Here is a 17608-nt window from a genome sequence, read left to right as displayed (position 1 = left end):
GCTAGGACATAGGAGTAGAAGTACTGTCCACATACACCCATTTCACAACATGAAACTGTATTTAGAGAAATAAATCTCTTGAATGGCCCTTTGTACCGAATGGTGCATAGCTGCAAAAAAAGGAGTTGCATGTCTTGGAGTAGATTTTGAAGAGTATTGCTGTATATAGTTTTGAACGTCAGACATGGATTTTTACAGCACTATTTGGGTCTTCAAATAGTTGTTTTATATGTATATAAATGATGTGTACTTCTAGTATTTGTTTTATCAGCAGTATTGGTTTGTTTGTTGGCCTTCTTGCCTCCCCTGTCTTTCAGGTGTGACAGTCTGTCTGTACAACCATGTGATGAACTGGTTTGGACCTAAAAATTACTTAACTAATATCCTTCCTCAAGGTCTTATTTTTAAATAAACTCAGATGAGAAAACAATTGGATAATTGGTGTACAGACTCAAACAGAGGTAGGAGGAAGGTATAAAACTCAAACTGGTGTGGAAAGTTGGAAGTGTGGACCTCTAAAATCCAGTGAGATTTGGGCCCTTCTACCTACCACATTACTTCTCATGCTTTTTTGGCTTATCCCCCTACAGTGAACTATAGTAAAGGAAGATTATACGGGAAATACTGGAAAATAATTTTTCCCTCTTACTTAAAAATGAATGTTCTGGAGTAGGTGTGCAATTACTTTTACTGGACTTGAGAGAGAGATAGAAAAGAAGCATAAATTTTCACTATGTGCTTTGAAAATTTAGTGTCTTTGTTGATTTCCAAGCAAAGAAAGAAGGAAAATGTCATTCAAAGAGAAGGAGTTGGCTGCACTTGCAGAACTAAATACAATGACTGTAAAGATAGAGCATAGACTCTAAAAATAAAAAGTGAATTTATGAGAGAAAGTTTAAAATGCTTTCAGATACAAACCTATATGCATAGTTTAGTAAATGTGTTTAATAAATATTCGTATTCTTACAAATACTTATATAGTATTTGGTAAGGACTGTTAGAGAAGAGCACAGCTTTTTACAGTTCTTTTTGAAACCTTTTTGGCTTGGTAAAAATTTGGTGTGCTTTAGTAGAGAATTAAATGAATTTCTGATGCCTGTTGTATACAAATCTGACCACACAATCATTATGACACTTTTGAACCTCTGTGTCTGTGATATTGCTGTTCTGGGGAATTCTTGAATGTTCAAAAATTTAATTACTGTTAGTGACATCTTACATAACCATGAGAAATTGTATTTCTCTCAGAATTAATAACTATTAAAAATGGAACAAAATAGTAGCTATGTAACTACTTTCAAAATATAACTCTACCATTTTATCAAAAATGGTCTCAGGATCAGTTAAAAAATAGTGGAAAAGTATTTAGTAATGCATTGGACCAAGTTTGTGAAAACTCTTCTATTGTAAAAGTGATTTAGTATGTGTTTTTCTTTCAAACACCCATCTTCCACCCATATACATACATATACATACTAGAATGAAATCTTGAGTTCAATAATACAAGCTGCTGATTTTTAAAAGATGAGGACTTATTAGTCCATTTTTCTTTTTAGTGCTAAAATAAGTTTGCTGATTAAAGGCAAGTTAAATATACTGTGAACCTTGTATTTACCAAGGAAAAAGTAATTTTTTGTAGTTGAACCACATAATTTATATTTGGTACTCAATATAGCAAAGTAAATTTTAAAATAAATGTTTTTCAAGTTGATTATGATCATATAATCTTCATTCCATCAGAGTAGGTATGCAGTGTATTAAATTAATTTCTGGCCACAGTCCATTCTGCAGGAATTACACACTTAGCACACATGGGAAATCATGATGAGCATCTTAATTGGTTGTGTCAGGGAAGTTCAACAATAACCACAGCAGGAGAAAAATCTATCCATTTTATATCTCTGTAAGTATTTCAAGTTGGATTTTAATTATGTGCCACAAAAGTAGAAAATTTTCAGCTGCATCAATACTGTCTACACTGTGACACAGCATACGTTATTATTGTCTGTAATTACCAACACCCTGAAGACCTTACTGGAAATATGTGTATGCAGAGTTTCTTAAAACCTGTGTCAAATAGAAGGTTCTCAGAGCTCAGCCTGAGCATGGGAGGCTTTCTGTTCCTTTTGAAACTCAACATTTCTGAAAATGCTTGAGGAGAATTTCTCTTGAATATGGGCTGCAGTGTGAGGAAAAACAAACCTGAAAATTGAGGTGTCATTGGCCTGTCAGAGGCTGGTTCTTCTTTAGATTTTTGAGCGTAAAATTCCTATGAGTGAAAACAAATCATAAACCTCTGGAGATGGAGATGTTGGCATGTATGTGAGAATTCATGAAACAATGATATTTTCCCAAGTGACAGGATGGGGAAAGGATCATCTTTGCATCAGTGGTCTGGATGTTACTGAAACAATGCTACAATTGTCAGAGTCCAGGAAGGAAGCACATACTACTGTAAGGTGAGACTAAATTCTTTCCTATCCCTTCTCAGTTTTGAACTCATTTTTTTTACCTTGGCATTCTTTCAAGCCATTATGCTCCTGGAAAAATCTTGGATGCTCTCTGGGTGTGGTGGAAGACAAAAATCAAAGATTACTGTGAGCTTGATTGCTGGGCAGGACACTGCTCTTTTTGCAAATAGAATTAATCAGAGAGAAGGAGTAACAGGAGCAAGGGACGGGGTCTGCTGACAAGTCTCATGCACCTCTTCCCCTGTTACTTCCCAAGACTTCACTGGCAGTAAAACAGAAGAGATGAGTAGAGAGCATTCTGGGGTTCAAACAAAAACAAAGAATGGAATGGAGTTCTGCAAATTCAAAAGTAGTGAAGGGCCCCACAGTTCAGGGGCAATGAGGATGCAGTACTATGAGTTTTTACTTAAAGAAAATTGGAGCCATTGAAGGCCTTCTTCTATAGTGATATAGGCTGAACAGTGCCCATTGTTTCATCAGAAACCACTTCTGTTCAGTGCCTAATGACTTTTGGTTCAAAAAGAGGAAACCATTTTCCCATCCACTTCTTGCAGTGATTCAAGAGCAGATGCAGACATGCTTCTGAAGAAACATGAGTTATCCACTCTAGCATCTGGGAACAATTGTTTTCATAAGACTAGAAGCAGAGTTTTGAATATAGCGACATTATTCTAATGATGATTTGTTGATACTGCAGCATATCATTAGTTATGCTGGAATCCTTATGAGCATAAATGTTTTCTCAAAATAGTTTAAATGTTTAGAAAATCTATTACAGCAGTCTGACATGAAACAGTAACTTCTGTTAGAATTTGAACAGCCTGAAATTTTGAGTTAGTCTAAAAAAGAACTTTTTGAAGGATCATACAAATTAACTAGGTAGCATATTAAAAAAAAAACGAAGTGAAGCAATTTTTTACTTAAAAATGTGTTCATTTATTATTCAGATTTACACACATCATCGTATTTTTTCCTACTGTTTTCAAAAACAGAGTATTGACAGTGTATTGAATAATCCATAGCTATGACTACATATTTCTCAATATCTTTGCTTTTTCTGATTTCTTCTCTTATATTTAGTTGTTCAGGTTCTGATTAGATGTGAAGTTGCAGGGGTCAGAAAGCCTGTGCTGTATCAATACCGTCTTAAAAGTAAAGACTCAGTATGAATGTGTGGGCATCTTTAAAGTTAATACATGCTGGAGTTTCATTTCAAGTATTAATAGGCATCTATTGCCTATTAATAGATGTGTGAAGCATCTAGCAAACTGATTAATAAAAGAAAAAACAACAAAAAGCCCAACCTGCTTTCATGAATGAGCTTTGCTTTAAAGACTTCATTTCATCCACACATATCTTCAGAGGCAGATAAGTTGGATTACTGCATATATTGTTATATATTTGCTACAATTGCATTATTTATTTAAAAATAAGTTGTTTCATCAGTCTCTCTGTTAATACAAGCATATTTTGTAAAAGTTTTTCAATATTTTTTCATAATATACTATTACAGCATTTACTGTCTCATTTTGGTTTTTATACATTTTGGTTTTTTATACATTATATGAAACATTTAAGTACTCTAAAGATTTCTTTCCTTTGATTTCCTGTAGCCTTGTTCTGTTGCAGTAATGCTTTTACAACAGACGGTATTTTAACTACAAATCTACTACAGATATTCTGTTCCAATTTGTTTACTTGTTGCTAATTTTGCCTTTACTCATGGTTGAGGATAAAGGGAGTAAAAGAGTGAAATTTTAGGGCAGAGAAGAAATCTTATCAGAGCTGTAAACAAAAATACGCTCTGCCACCGATACTCCAGGAAACAATCAGGTCCCTTTAGCTGCAACAGCATCTTCATTACTACCACAGTGTATATTTGTTGTTTTAGAAATACATAACTCATTTTGAATAAGCAGTATTAATGCATGTGATATCTATAACAGACCCTTATTAAACAGCAGTGCTCTTCACTGAGTAATTTGATCTGTTCTGTGAATCAAAATTTATTACTTAAAATTATTACTGTATTTTAGTTTTTTAAAATTCAGTTCAGGCTTTTTTGTTTTTGTGATTGTTACTAAAAAAATTGCCCTATGTACATAAAAGATGAACAGAGGCCATATTCATGGTACTGTACATTCTTGAAATATTGCACATGCCTGCACATCTGTCATGTAGCAGAAGAGTTCAGACTATGTAGTTTTTGCTTTACTACCTTTTTTGTGGACATGCTACCCATATAATTTCTCACAAAGTTCAGAATGTATGATTTGTTTAAATTAAAGTCATAATTGAATGAAATTGATGTTGACTCATTTTAGAATAGCTAAGTATTTATATGATGGAGAGAAAATCTCCATTATCTTCCATTATTATTCCTCTTGTCAATTTTCTTAAAGTAAGTTTGAGTTTTATTGAAACCTCAGTCTTAACACTTTAAAAATACTCTTACTCTTATAAAATCTTCTGAAAAACAAGAAAAAACATTTTAAAGCCAAAATGGACTGTTGTTAAAGTGGGGAAAAAAGCTTAGTATTTTTCTATTCTGATTTATTATACAGAAGGCTGGGGGTTTTTTTACAAAAAAGGGCTTTTTTTATCTTTTTTTTTTCTTTTCTTTTTTTCCCTCCACTATTCTCAGTCTCTTTTGATCATTGATCTGGGTGACCCCACGCTCAGGGGTTTTTTCTTCATTTGACATGGACAGATTTTTGAAGTATAGCTCTCCTTTGGGAACCTCGGGCAGTTCCACTTGACTAACCTGTGATCTAATGAGCAGTAATGCAGGGTTACAGTGACCATTTTGTTTGCTTTGAGGGAGGATGGCTAGACAGAGAGTGGGAGAGAGGCGGTGTCTGCTGAGAAAAAAGATGCAGGGTGATCGAACAGTGTGAAAAAGACTTGTTAGCCCACATTAGTGTGCCTGATTTACTTCACAACAGGTCAGAAAAGGCCAAAGGCAGGGTTGTCATTAAATTGCAAAGTTGAAAATCCTGGTATTCAAAAGCATTCAAATTTCTGAAAGTTGTAAATTAGAAAGTTTGTGGTTCATGTTGAATTTGGCAGAAAGATATACAGAAGTACCAGCGTCTATAAAACATGAATGGTACATTATAAAATCATGCTGTAAATAAAAAGAAAACCAGCTTTTTAAAGTACTTTCATGGTTGACTGTTTTACAATGAGACTGGGTGCGAAAGAAAGGCCAAACACTAACAAGGTCGTTGCACTTTCTTTATGAGCCCTGGGGACCCCTTAATTATGTGCCCGTGCTGCTTATTTTGAGATCTGTAGAGTGTATGTGTACACGTGTTTGTATAATATATAATTTTTATTTATATGTATTAAATCCATACATGTATATATATACACACACACATATGAATATGTATATAAAAATAAGATTTTAGCTCTACTTGCCCAGGAATGTAGATTTTGAATCTTCTGCAGCATGTTATGATACTTTTTTGCCTTCATATCCTTGGTTGTTTTTCTTGGAGTAAACATTGATCTTCATGCCTTGCGTCTTGAAATAGGCATAGATTTATCTGAAATTTACATTTACAAATGCAGACGCACACAAAAATTGTCTTTATATACTAAAAAGTTATTTTTCTAATAGTAAAGCTTGCTTCTGAACACTTGAATTAGACTTGACAGTCTGCTGCTTTGCAATTGCAAAAATGAAAAATTGAAGCTACCTATTCCTGAAATTACATTTACTTTTCTTTCATTCACTTACTTGGCAGTGGCCTGAATCTCCATGAGTTGAAGAGTACAAGCAGTTGTACTTGTCATTGCTATTTCTAATGTGGCTGGCTTTAGTAAAAATCAAAGTGCGGCTTTTTAGCTATATTATCATTGTGCATTGTAGCAGTAGGTAATAAAACAAATTGGTGGTCTTAGGGTAAGGTACTTTTTTCTCTCTGCTACCAGCTAATTGATTCTTACTTCTGTTACCTGTCAAAAGTCAGGTTTTCACTATTGCCATACAACTGTGTTAACTTCTAGATTGTGCTGCATAGACAGAGATGATTGTCTTGATCCTTGTGTCTTTTTGCAATTAGAAATACATGAAATGAAACAGCTGAGAAGAGCTGACCTATAACTAAGACTGTATTTCTTACCTGACTTCAGGGGCTGTGCTCCCACTGATCATTCAAATAATTTCACTGACAATCAAGGGAGTACCTCTTCATGGTTGAAGGGAAGACAAGAGGACATCAGACTTCAGTGTTCACATTGAACATTAACTTTCGGTTTTATCTTATATTTGATTATGTATTAATATTGTGGTGCCAGATTATTTTTGGTTTATCTTGGTCATCTTTTCTTTACAGTGGATATAAGGTATAGTTTTACCTCCTGGTAACCTGAGGTTTAACTGACAGTTGAATGTGGGTAACAAAGTACATTTTTTATATTCAGTGCTGCATTTCTGAGCTAATTTCACAGTATGTCATTCCTGTTTTTAACACATTGTAAAATTCACTTATTATTAGAATTTGAAATAGGATTAGTGTATTTTGAAACAGCATGGTGTTCAAAGTGGTATGGTTGTTACTATACTCAAACATTAATCTTGAAAAGAATTTCCTATGATATGTATGCTTCCATTTTCTCGATTATTTTAACTGATACTTAGTTGCAGCAACTTGGTGGAGATACATTCTAGGAAACTCTGCACTGAGCTAGATTTCCATATAGCTTTAGGTCATGTTGGTCAATGGAAACTTATTAGGGCATAAAATTATGGGGAAATGTTTAACAAATCAGAATACTGAATCAAGGCACATTTAAGCCTTACTAGTATTCTCTTTCCATTTGCTTTATCCATTCCCTAAATAATGTTGTCTGTGCAGTCTCTATGTACTCTTTATTAGCTCTTCTGTTTGATTTAATTATTCAGTTACTCAGTGTGTCTGAATTAAGTCATCTCCGCCAATCTGCTTATTACAGAGCATTTGGTCAGTGAGAAGAGACTAATGTCATCTTGCTAGACTAATTTTTCTGGGTGTGTGTTTAGGAATCAAGATACTAGAGCAGTATTTCAAAATGGGTTTATAAAAAAAAGTCAGTCCAAGAGTATATTATTGATACTGCTAGTCACAGGCTCTGGAAGAGTAAGTATTACTTACTCATCTAAAGAAAAGGGAAATTTTCATAGGTTCTTCTCAGCTTTCCTTAAGATGTGAATAGCTTTTGCAGGTTGGTGCTTTAAAAACCACAAAAAGTTTACTGCAACATAAACATAAACTGTTTTAACATAAACTTGCCAGGTATTTTATTAAATTATTAAGTTCTTTTTTGATGGTAATATTGTTGCTTGCTTCAGGAAGACCGCTAACAAAAGAAGAGGGGATATAGCCAAATGCAGGCTTATGGATTTTTTTTTTTCTAGTTCATAGTTGCATTTTTAGAAAGCATTTCTTTTAAGACAGATATTTTAATTTTTTATGCAGGCACTAGAATGCAACATGTGAACCTTTTCCTTTTTATCTGGATGTCATGATATAAAACCTCCAGCAAAACCTTCTTTAGGTTCAGTTCCCATGGTTTATCCACTCTATAATCATTAATAGTGTAAAGTAGTTATGATTTAATCCACATAATGGATAGGGTTCAAGCACAAAGTTTATCAAAACAAGAGAAGCAAAATATAAAAGAGTTTCAGGCGCTCTTTTTCTAAAGAAAATGGGTGTGACTTCTTACATTTCTCTGAAGCCATTGTTTGCATCTCAGGCTATATTTGAGAAGTATAACTCTCAAACTGTTCTAAACTGGGAATGCAGTAGCTAAATGTTGCATTATTTTCTGCCAATGGACTCTGACAGTTCAGTTTTTAGTACCTGTAAAATGGGCTTAAAATGTTCCCCAGATGTATTTGGCTACCTCTCCTTTTGGAAATCATTCATTCTGTGCAATAGGTAAAAAATATGCTTAACTAAGAAAACAAATTCAATAATGCCACCCTTTCCCTGCATAAATAAGAAGGTGGGGGTGGTAATACTATGTCTGGGAAAGGAAGCAAAAATGCATGCTTGGATATCCATTGCTGGCTGTTGTAGTGAGTGTGCTTGCCAACAGTTTCTGGCAAGCATATTTCTTCCAAACGCTCTCCAAACTTGCCAGACATTTAAAAAGTCTTTTGCCTGTTAGTCACCTTTCACTTACTTGTAGCATTAGAAGAAATGTTTATTGACTGAAGAACTGCCTGTTTTGAAATCAGGAGCATTGAATTAAGTTTTTTGTTTTGTTGCATGTTGGTTTGTTGATGTTTACTTGACAGCAGGGTTTAGTTAGGAATATACTTACAGGCTGTTAGTAACCCAACTATGTCAAAGCTCAAAGGGTCTGCTCTTGTGGGTAGTAAACTCAGGGTTTGGCTGATGTTTTTTGTGCATGTAAAAGGCATCAGATCATCAATCCCTGACCCCTGTGCAGAGGGATGGATGCTGTAGAAGTAGATTGCAATTAAACAATGGCAAAGCACTTTCTCAACTTTTGGTAAAACCTAGCTGAGAGAGAATTTCAAAAATCTCCTGTGTCTGGCAGTGGGGCATGTACGGTCTCTTTGTGTTAATTTGGTTCAGTTGTGGTCTGGTGTTTAAATCCACTTCTGTATACTATTGATTAGGATGTGCATGGGTCTGAATCTCCCTGAGGCATTTGAGGACTAAACAAGTAGCGTATGTGTCTGAGCCTAAAATAGAGACTGATCAGAGAGAGAGGGGTTGGAGGGAGGAATCAGATACAATGAAAGAGGAGAAACTTGACTATTGTCCTAGGTAGAAGCATGCCATAGGGGAAACTAGAAATCTAGCTTATTGGATACAAAATATTTTGCAAAACTGCCCTTTTCAGGAAGGGTCAGGTTCATAATTGTGGTTCTGTTCCTTCTACTCAATTTTAACTCATAGTTGCAAAATCTGGATTAAAGAGTTGTAAGTCTTTATACCAGAGAAGGCTGGAGTTACCTCTGTGACTGCACTGCACCTTCCTTCAGGGTTTTTAGATGGGATGATGTCTGGGTCTTATTCATGCATCCTGCTCCCTGCACTTATACATTAAGTGAAGTAGTAGTGTAGTATTGGAGCATGTCAGTCTCTTAATTTAATTGCTTGTCATCTCTGAGGCACGGAAGATGTCTGCCATTGTTTTACAGTAATTTAAGCACTAGTAGACTTATCAGGTACAACCACAAAGCTAATGGCCTTTTAATTATTAGTAATTCCAAGGAGAGTTTGTATCTTAAGCAGAAATTAAGATCTTAATGCAAAAGTTTGGACAAAACAAAGGAAAACAAAGGAAAACAAGCACCAACTGGTGCTATCATTCTAGTAATTGAATACTTCTAATTTTCTCAATTTCTGACATGATTGTTATTCAGATTGCTTCACAGTGCTTTTATATGCATAGAATCTGATATACACAAATTAAAGGAACATGGTATCAGTTGTAAGAACTGTGGTCACAGAGAGTCCCATACCACACATATGTTATTGTTGTGGTCATGGTATTATTTTCTCTCACTGTAGGAGTAATGCAAATATTTTACACAATAAACCAGTAGGATGGTCTTCTCATCCTGGCTTTGCAATTATTTCAACTTATGTTTTCTGAAAAGCACAGTTTCAATTATTCTGAGAACCTTCAATGGGTAACTGCGAGTGCTTGAGAATACAGTGTGTATTGCCAGGGTATTGTGATCTGGCAATGAAAGAAGAGTTGACTTGCCCTCTCAGGATTATCCACCAGACACTCACTGTGTTAAATGACTAAAATAGATCAAATGTTAAAAAACTCTGACAAAACCTATTAGGTTATTTTATGCATCTGAAAATCGATTTTGTTTTTTGAATTAAAATTTGTTTAAATTTTGAATTTATATTCAAAATATGGTTTTTAATGTACTTATACAGCTATATGATGTTTTATAACCTGCTGGAGAGCAATAGCTACAAATTTAATTAAAAGAGGTAGTGATGTTCTCTGACACTTCAACGTTATTATTCAAAACCTTTCTTGACACTTTGAAAAAATATTTTGATTTCTTTAATATCAGTTTGTATTGTCTTTTATAGCAATTATTGGAAATAACTATAGCACTTTCAAGTTCTGAAATAGCATTCTTGAGTTTCCTGAGACATATATAGCATCATATATATAAATATATAAAGAAATATATAGCATCTTCTAATTAGTTATCTGTTGTAAAGAAATTACACTGCATGCTTCATTCATTTCAGTATGGATTAGTATTTTCCTGTGAAGGATGTCTGTCCTAGAATCACTTGAGTCACGCTCTGAGTTTAATGCTTTTTGAGAACTATGTTGATGTAATATTCTCTATTTATATGATCACTTTCCTTCTTGTCAATTCAGCTATGGTATTAAAGAATGCAGAAGTAATCCACAATCTTTTTGCTAATGTATAAGTCAAAGGCTGTAGTTCTCCTTGCCTTTGAGATTTTAAATTTTTTGTTACATTTACATTGTTTCAGTTGTTTCCATTTCTTTTGCTTGACTTTATGTTCTTAATAGAGTATCAATTAATCTTGTTTGCAAAAAGAAATATTTTTATTTGGTAGTATTTCAGAATTCCTAAGTCAGACTCTTGGGGCAATTATTCAGACTATTATGAATATACAGAATCTAGTTGCTAATAGATAACAACTCTTTAATTTTGATTAATATGCAAAAAGTAGTGTCAGGTAGCTTGTTCAGTGAAGTTGTTTGCAAGCTTTGATAAAATTCTGAATTTTTCTACCCATGAAAAGGGAGCTGTAAATCTGAAATCCCAGGTCTCTTCTATGGAACTTAAATGTTCCTTTATCAGTTACTTAGTTCTTAATTTAGATCAATGACGCATTTCAGAAGGCAGTGTGGGTTTCTTAAAGACTGTTATAAAGTATTACTATGTAAAACTTGTGGCAACCTTGTACCTATTAAAGGATTTCTATTTGAGCTCCACAAAAGACTCATCAGGAAACTTATGTAGTTCTATCGAAATATGGGAAAAATCTGTCAGAAATCCTGCAAAACACCCCAGTATTCTACAAATATAGAATTTTTCATCTGACTGCATTCTGGACAACTACTGTCTCTCTAAAAAAGTGATAGGACTGATCAGGACCATCAGTCTAACAACCTCTATCATAATTCTCTCTTGTATCTTCAGACTTCATTAGATGGATGCTTTTTGCAATGTTCAGAAATAGTGAAATGTTTTCCTATCTGAATCTTTTTTTGCTGGGACAGATGTGATTATTCATTACCAGGATGTTTATAACTATCTTACTCAAAACCACTATGAAAATCTAAATTTCTGCTTATAAGAGGAAAATTTAAATCTATTCTTGTTGAGCAAATGTTTACTTCTTGGCTATTGAAAGACTTTCAAAAACAGTTTGATTCTGTCACCTTATTATTTAAAACTTCTCTGATTTTAGTTTCAATTTCTAGATATTATAGAATGACCTGGGTTGGAGGGACCAGTTCCAACCCCTCTGATACAGGCAGGAGGGCCAGCCACTGGCCAGGGTTGCTCAGGTTACCATTCAGACTGGCCCTATCTACCATTTAGTGGAATACTTACTGTTCCTGCAAAGGAAGAATTATGGCTACTACCACCATAAGCTTTCTGTTCATGAGCTTTCAGAATTAAACTTTATCATCATAGTTTTCTATGGCAAGCCTGTATCAATGCAACCCTGCTAATCATTCAATTTTACTTCTTTAAATTGTGTACATGGTACTAAATTCTGCAAGGTTTCCCTGTACTATGGTACTATATTTTAGGGCCATATCAGCTTTTTTGTATTTCATAACACTAGGAGAATATTATTTACACATAGTATCCAGAGTTTTGCTTTAGAAGAGACAATCTACATGTCTCTTGTAGTCTGTTTCTGAGGCTGGCAGGCTATTGTTAGAAAATACAAGAGAGTTTTTCTTTTGTCATGCAGTAGTAAGCTCCTGCTTGTCTTTGCAGACCTGAGGTTTTCATCTTAAGAGGCACATAACAGGGGAGAAGAGATGAAGAGGAGAAAAGCAAACTATAGGCCTAGAAAATTCCTTTTCTTTCTTTTTTTTTTCCCCATGAAACTACTTCTGCAGGAAAAAAATATTGACAGACAGAGTGTGCCAGCTAATGTCACCAAGCATTGAGTGGAAAGAAGAATACTAAAAAGAAGAAAATTAGAGCTGTTCTTGCCTGTTCACTTCCCCAAAAGAATTGAAATTGCCAGCGTTTGGGACTCCTTGTCAGAGGCTGAGATCCTCACCTGTCTGGTGCTCTGCAAATCAGCTCTGGTGACCATCATCCCTCAGAAATGTGTGTCGGAGAGCAATTAGAATTTTACCAAAGAATACTGAAAAAAAAAAAATTAAGTACATGTATGTCATGTAGTTTCTGAATTCTTTAAAGATAGAAACAAAGGCCACCACAGAAGCAAATTAAAGCCCCTGGGAGCTGACATGGTTAATGAAAGCTTTAACAGAGCTGCCCTGCCATAGAAACCTGCTTTCCTATTGTCATTCATTTTGGTCTCTGAAAAGAAATTTATGATCAAAGTTTTGTTTGAGCACAATGTAAGCACTCAGATTAGATTTTGGCAAAGTTAGGGATTTAGATATTTTATTTTAATTTTTTTCCTTTTTTTGGCACTTGTCTTCTAGTGAGAAAAATATTTTGCACTTAAAATGTTTTGCCTTTAAAAAAAGAGTATCTGTTTACAATATTTTCTTGAATTACATTAGATCTGTGTTTCTTGTTTTATATCTCCTACTACTGTTTCATGATAACTCCAGTCTAGAGCATCTTTTGTGGGTGATGTAAATGAAAACCTCTGTACACTTAAAATATTTTTATTCTTAAATTGCTTCTATATATAAAGCTTCCACCTTGAGGATTCTCCAGTAAATGCCCACTTTCCAGTTTTTCAGTTCTTATTGGCAGATAGAGGTTTTATTTTTAACAAAATACCATAATAATGCTTTATGAGCATAAGAGCTAGTGATCCATTGTTTTGTTGCATAATTAATACAGTTTGCTTTAAGGGAGTTTTTGAGGGAAGGAAATTAAGATGAGAATTAACCATAGAAGGAGAAGTCACTACAATCACTAAGGTGTATGAAATACAGGTTGATTTCTTTGTATTTACTGTGGACTTGCTGCATAAGACTTTGTGGGAATAGGTTATTTCTGTTCTCCAGCTTATGTCCATATAGAAGAGTCTTGTAAGTGCTCTAAATTATAATGAAGATCTGAAATTTTGATTATCTTGGAAATTCAAGTATAAGGAGAAGGAACATTGATTTCTGTGAAAGATGGAAGTTTCTTCTCTACCACAAAAAGCTTGAAAAGATTGTGACAGTGAAGTGAGTTAATCATATTGATAAGAGGTAATTTAAAACAAGGATCAAGAAAAATCTGAATGTATACATTTCCCTTAACTTACAGTCCTGCTGGTATAGGCTAAAATTATGAAGTAGCTTTAGAAGTTCTGTCTCATTATATGATCAAAGCAACAAATATAGTCAGCCTATTTAAGTCTTCTGTCTTGAATGCCCATGGAAGTAGGAATGTTAACTTAGTTCTGCATGTGAGATTTGTAAAAAGAATGCACTAGAAGCTAAATAACAAATTTAGAAATCTGCCTTTAAGATTGTGTTGAGAGAAAGAAATCACAATAGAGGTTCCCCCTCTGCTGGTAGAGAGTTCAACATTCAAGACATTTCTGTGTGTCTAGACACAGGTAAATCTGAGTCTGAACATATGTATGCAAAGAAAGAGCTGCTGTTACATAGTGTAAACTATTGCCAATCTGCTAAAAGAATTTTAAAGTGAAATATAGTACAACTGAAGTTATCAAGTTCCATGTCCATTTATTATAGCTGGCATATAAATAATTCATGTCAGGTGCCCAATAGGGAGTGTAAGCTATTGTGTTGTCAGTACCTGACCAGTGACTGTTCAGCTTGGTATTTACCCATTTCAGTGCTGTTCAAGATTTTTGTCCTAGTAAACAAACCCTTTTCACTTATCCTTTTCAAGAGATTTTCAATTTGATTTAATTAATCATCTGCTTAAAATATTACCCTATGCATACTTGTCAGGAGAATTTCTCAACTCCTTCTGTGGTGGGAAGTGCCTGTGCCAAATTTTGCATATTTTCTTTGAGTACTTGTGAAGAAGAGTGAAAATTTTAGAGGTACTGGAGACAAGAGAAATAGATTATGTGTGGTGGGAAGCAGGCCGTGTTATCCACTAGAAGGTGAATTAGCAGCAAAGTACAAATGAAAATACAAACAAATATCCATCTAATTTAAGCTCTCAAAGGCCTAGGTGAATTCATACTGCCCAGTGTGTTTGTCCTGAGGCTGGTATGAAAGCTGTTGTCTCAGTAACCCCAACAGTGCAGTATCTTTTCCTCTGCCACAGGGGTGGTTGTTTATCAGGAATTCTACTGCCTCTTTACTGTGTTTTCCCAGCTTCTCTTTCTTATGTTTGGCTAGGTGAACGCTCACTCAAAGGTGCAGATACAGTGTTCAATAAGGTGGTGAATCAGTTAATTCTTTAAAATTTAAAGTGTTGTAGCTACTTGTTTACCTCTGTGTGTGTGTGAAATAAAATGTAAATGGTTAATACTTCTGTAAAAAATATGCCAAAGTTTCAGGTTTTGAAATAGATAATGAAATGTTTGTATTTTGGTATAACAAATATTAATACAATTTTGAGTAGGTATTTGGAATCAATGTTATGACCTATCTCAAGTAACTTCAATTTTTTTTGTGAATATAATTAAGGCTCTATTAGAACTGTAAATCAAAACCTTTCTATTTTTCATGTATTCATATAATGATATGAATATAAAAGTTAAATTTATTTACACAGGCTTAATGTTGTCTCTCCATACATCTAGACTGTGTGAGACAGAATGAGGTTTTATTCCCTTCAGAGATGAAAATCATAAGAGGACCATGGATGATGACCATACTATGAGTTGATTTGAGCTAAACCTGAGTGGAATTTCTGATACCAAAGAAACAGCACCATCAGGCTAAGGGGTGTTCACCTCCTTTGAAGCAATGAGTAGTCTTGAAATTCGCAACATGTATTTGTAGCTTTTTTTACATTAAAAAATATAGACAGTGGTAATACTTCTTTCCCTGCTCCCTTTATTTAGTATAAGCTGAATGATTTTAATGTGTAAGAAAGCAACTAGGCTTTTTGCCACAAAATTTGATTTTGATTTTCATATTTTTAAGATACTTCTGGATTTATGATCATTCTCTCTGTTCTTTTGAGAAAAAGTTGCTCTGGCTTTTTGGTAATATTTTTGTATGCAACTATCACTTTCTGTGGCAAATGTTAATCCATATCAATTGTACTTTCCTTTTGTTGGTTACTTATCTTAGATTTGAATTAAGAACAAGCATGACTTCTCAACCTTCAGTTGTATACTTGCCTTTCAGTATGGTAAGTTCTCCCTACTGCTAAATCTATTACTTAGTTTTGGGCAATATAGTTAGATATGAGTAATTTTTCTCATTACACTATCACCAAAAAGAATCAGTTACTGTACAAACAAGGTCATAATTGAAACTTTTCAGATAGTTTTGTATTGTTTAATTTTCTTTGAACTTAGCAAAATTTTATCTAACTTTTGAGGATAGGTGTTCAGAATTTGATTATATACCTACTTTATGTATCAAATACTAATATAAACTGGTGAAGGGTAGGGTTGATTTGAAAATTTGGCTACTCCTGTAAGCATGGTAAGTTAAAAATTTTCCCTGTTTATACAGCCTTTGGCAATTTATGCAATGTGGTTTGTCACCTGTTTTGCTGTCTCGTGAAGAGCTGGAACTTTTATGAAGAAATAGAAAATATGACTTTGAATCCTTGATGTCTTTAAATAAATGCACATATTGATAGTGACAGATTGCTAAACTTGGCGTTAGACACTTAGTTGTGTTTCTTGCCAAAAGTAATCCAGATGTGCATAATTTATCCGCCTGCCATATGTGCACTGACATGTCTTTCTATAATCAACTGTCTGTTGAGTATTGTTAAACAGTTAAATGTTCTTTATCAACTATCTTTTTGAATAATGCTAATAACTCCTTTAAGGAGATAAGAAGCAGCAAGACCAAAACCAGCTTTCTTAAACTGAAGAAGGTAACTTCAGTTTTTTAATTGTCCAAAAAAGCGTGCAGTTTAAGGAAAAAAATGTTGGTAAAAGAAACTTATTTAAAGCCCATCTTAGATAGTGTTATACAACTGAGGTGGATGCATATTTTATGTAATCTCATTATGATGGGACAGATCTTTGTTGTGACTGTGTAAAGGAAGTTGCTATGGAATAACAACATTAATTAATAAGAATTTTTTTTGTATGAGGTGCTTGTTGAAAGGAGAAAATGAACTTAACTTGATAAACAGTAACCAAACATGTCCTGGCATTAAATTCAGAAGGATTTGTAGGAGGATATTTGTGTCATTTGGAGTATTTCATCATATTGTTGGAAGAAGCAGCTCCCATTTTATGGCCTGTTTTGCAATGTGTTTGTTCTTCATCTGTCTTCAGAAAGTTACTTATTGATTAGTAGAGGTGCATGACCCAAGTGGAAAAATTGCTGTGTAAAAAGAATTTCTATCCAATGAGTTTCCTACCCCAAAATTCTGTTTGCCAACAGGATTCTGTTTGATCCATAAAAATAATCCTCCTTTGTTTCCTATAAGCTTATCCTTTCACCTCATTGACATAATAGTATCAGAATATTAAGATGGATAATCTCAGTTTCATCAATCTCTGAGTCAGGTCCTAGTGCTCACCTCAGAGGTATATAAGAAGGTGTATGGTGGTCATGTAGAGCGAAATTCACAGTGTCTCATGGTTCTGAATTTTCCCTGAGGAGAAGGGTGTCTGGCGCTGTCTGATGTTCCTGTGCATACAGGTATTTATCCCTACAGTTATATAGATATCTATCTGTTGTACATAGGCCTGTCTTTGTAGCTATCTGCTTTGGTTTCTTGAACTCCCCCCCCAGCAGTTGCATAACTTGTGGCATGATTAGCTGCTCCTCTTCATCATCGTGGGAGGTCTCAGTCGTGACCTTTCTAACTG

At 34.4% G+C, this 17608-nt stretch overlaps 1 protein-coding gene across 9 annotated transcripts in view; it reads left to right on the top strand.

The window, feature by feature from the left end:
• The window catches only part of ARL15 (ARF like GTPase 15), a 224384-nt gene that overhangs the window by 99494 nt on the left and 107282 nt on the right, over nt 1-17608 (top strand). Inside the window, exon 6 of one of the 9 annotated variants that reach the window (XM_085567936.1) lies at nt 2357-17608. This exon is cut by the window's right edge and continues 71478 nt beyond it. The exons of the other annotated variants lie outside the window; for them this stretch is intronic. Within the exon in view, the coding sequence (XP_085424062.1) occupies nt 2357-2359 (3 nt within the window). The 3' untranslated portion in view covers nt 2360-17608. The remainder of the gene's footprint in view (nt 1-2356) is intronic. 9 annotated transcript variants of the gene reach the window in all.

This window comes from Lonchura striata, chromosome Z (assembly GCF_050655825.1).
Source record: "Lonchura striata isolate lonStrDom1 chromosome Z, ASM5065582v1, whole genome shotgun sequence".
NCBI classification, from domain to species: Eukaryota; Metazoa; Chordata; class Aves; order Passeriformes; family Estrildidae; genus Lonchura; species Lonchura striata.
Note: the sequence above shows the minus strand (reverse complement) of the source record. Positions and strands in the feature narration are given on the sequence as shown.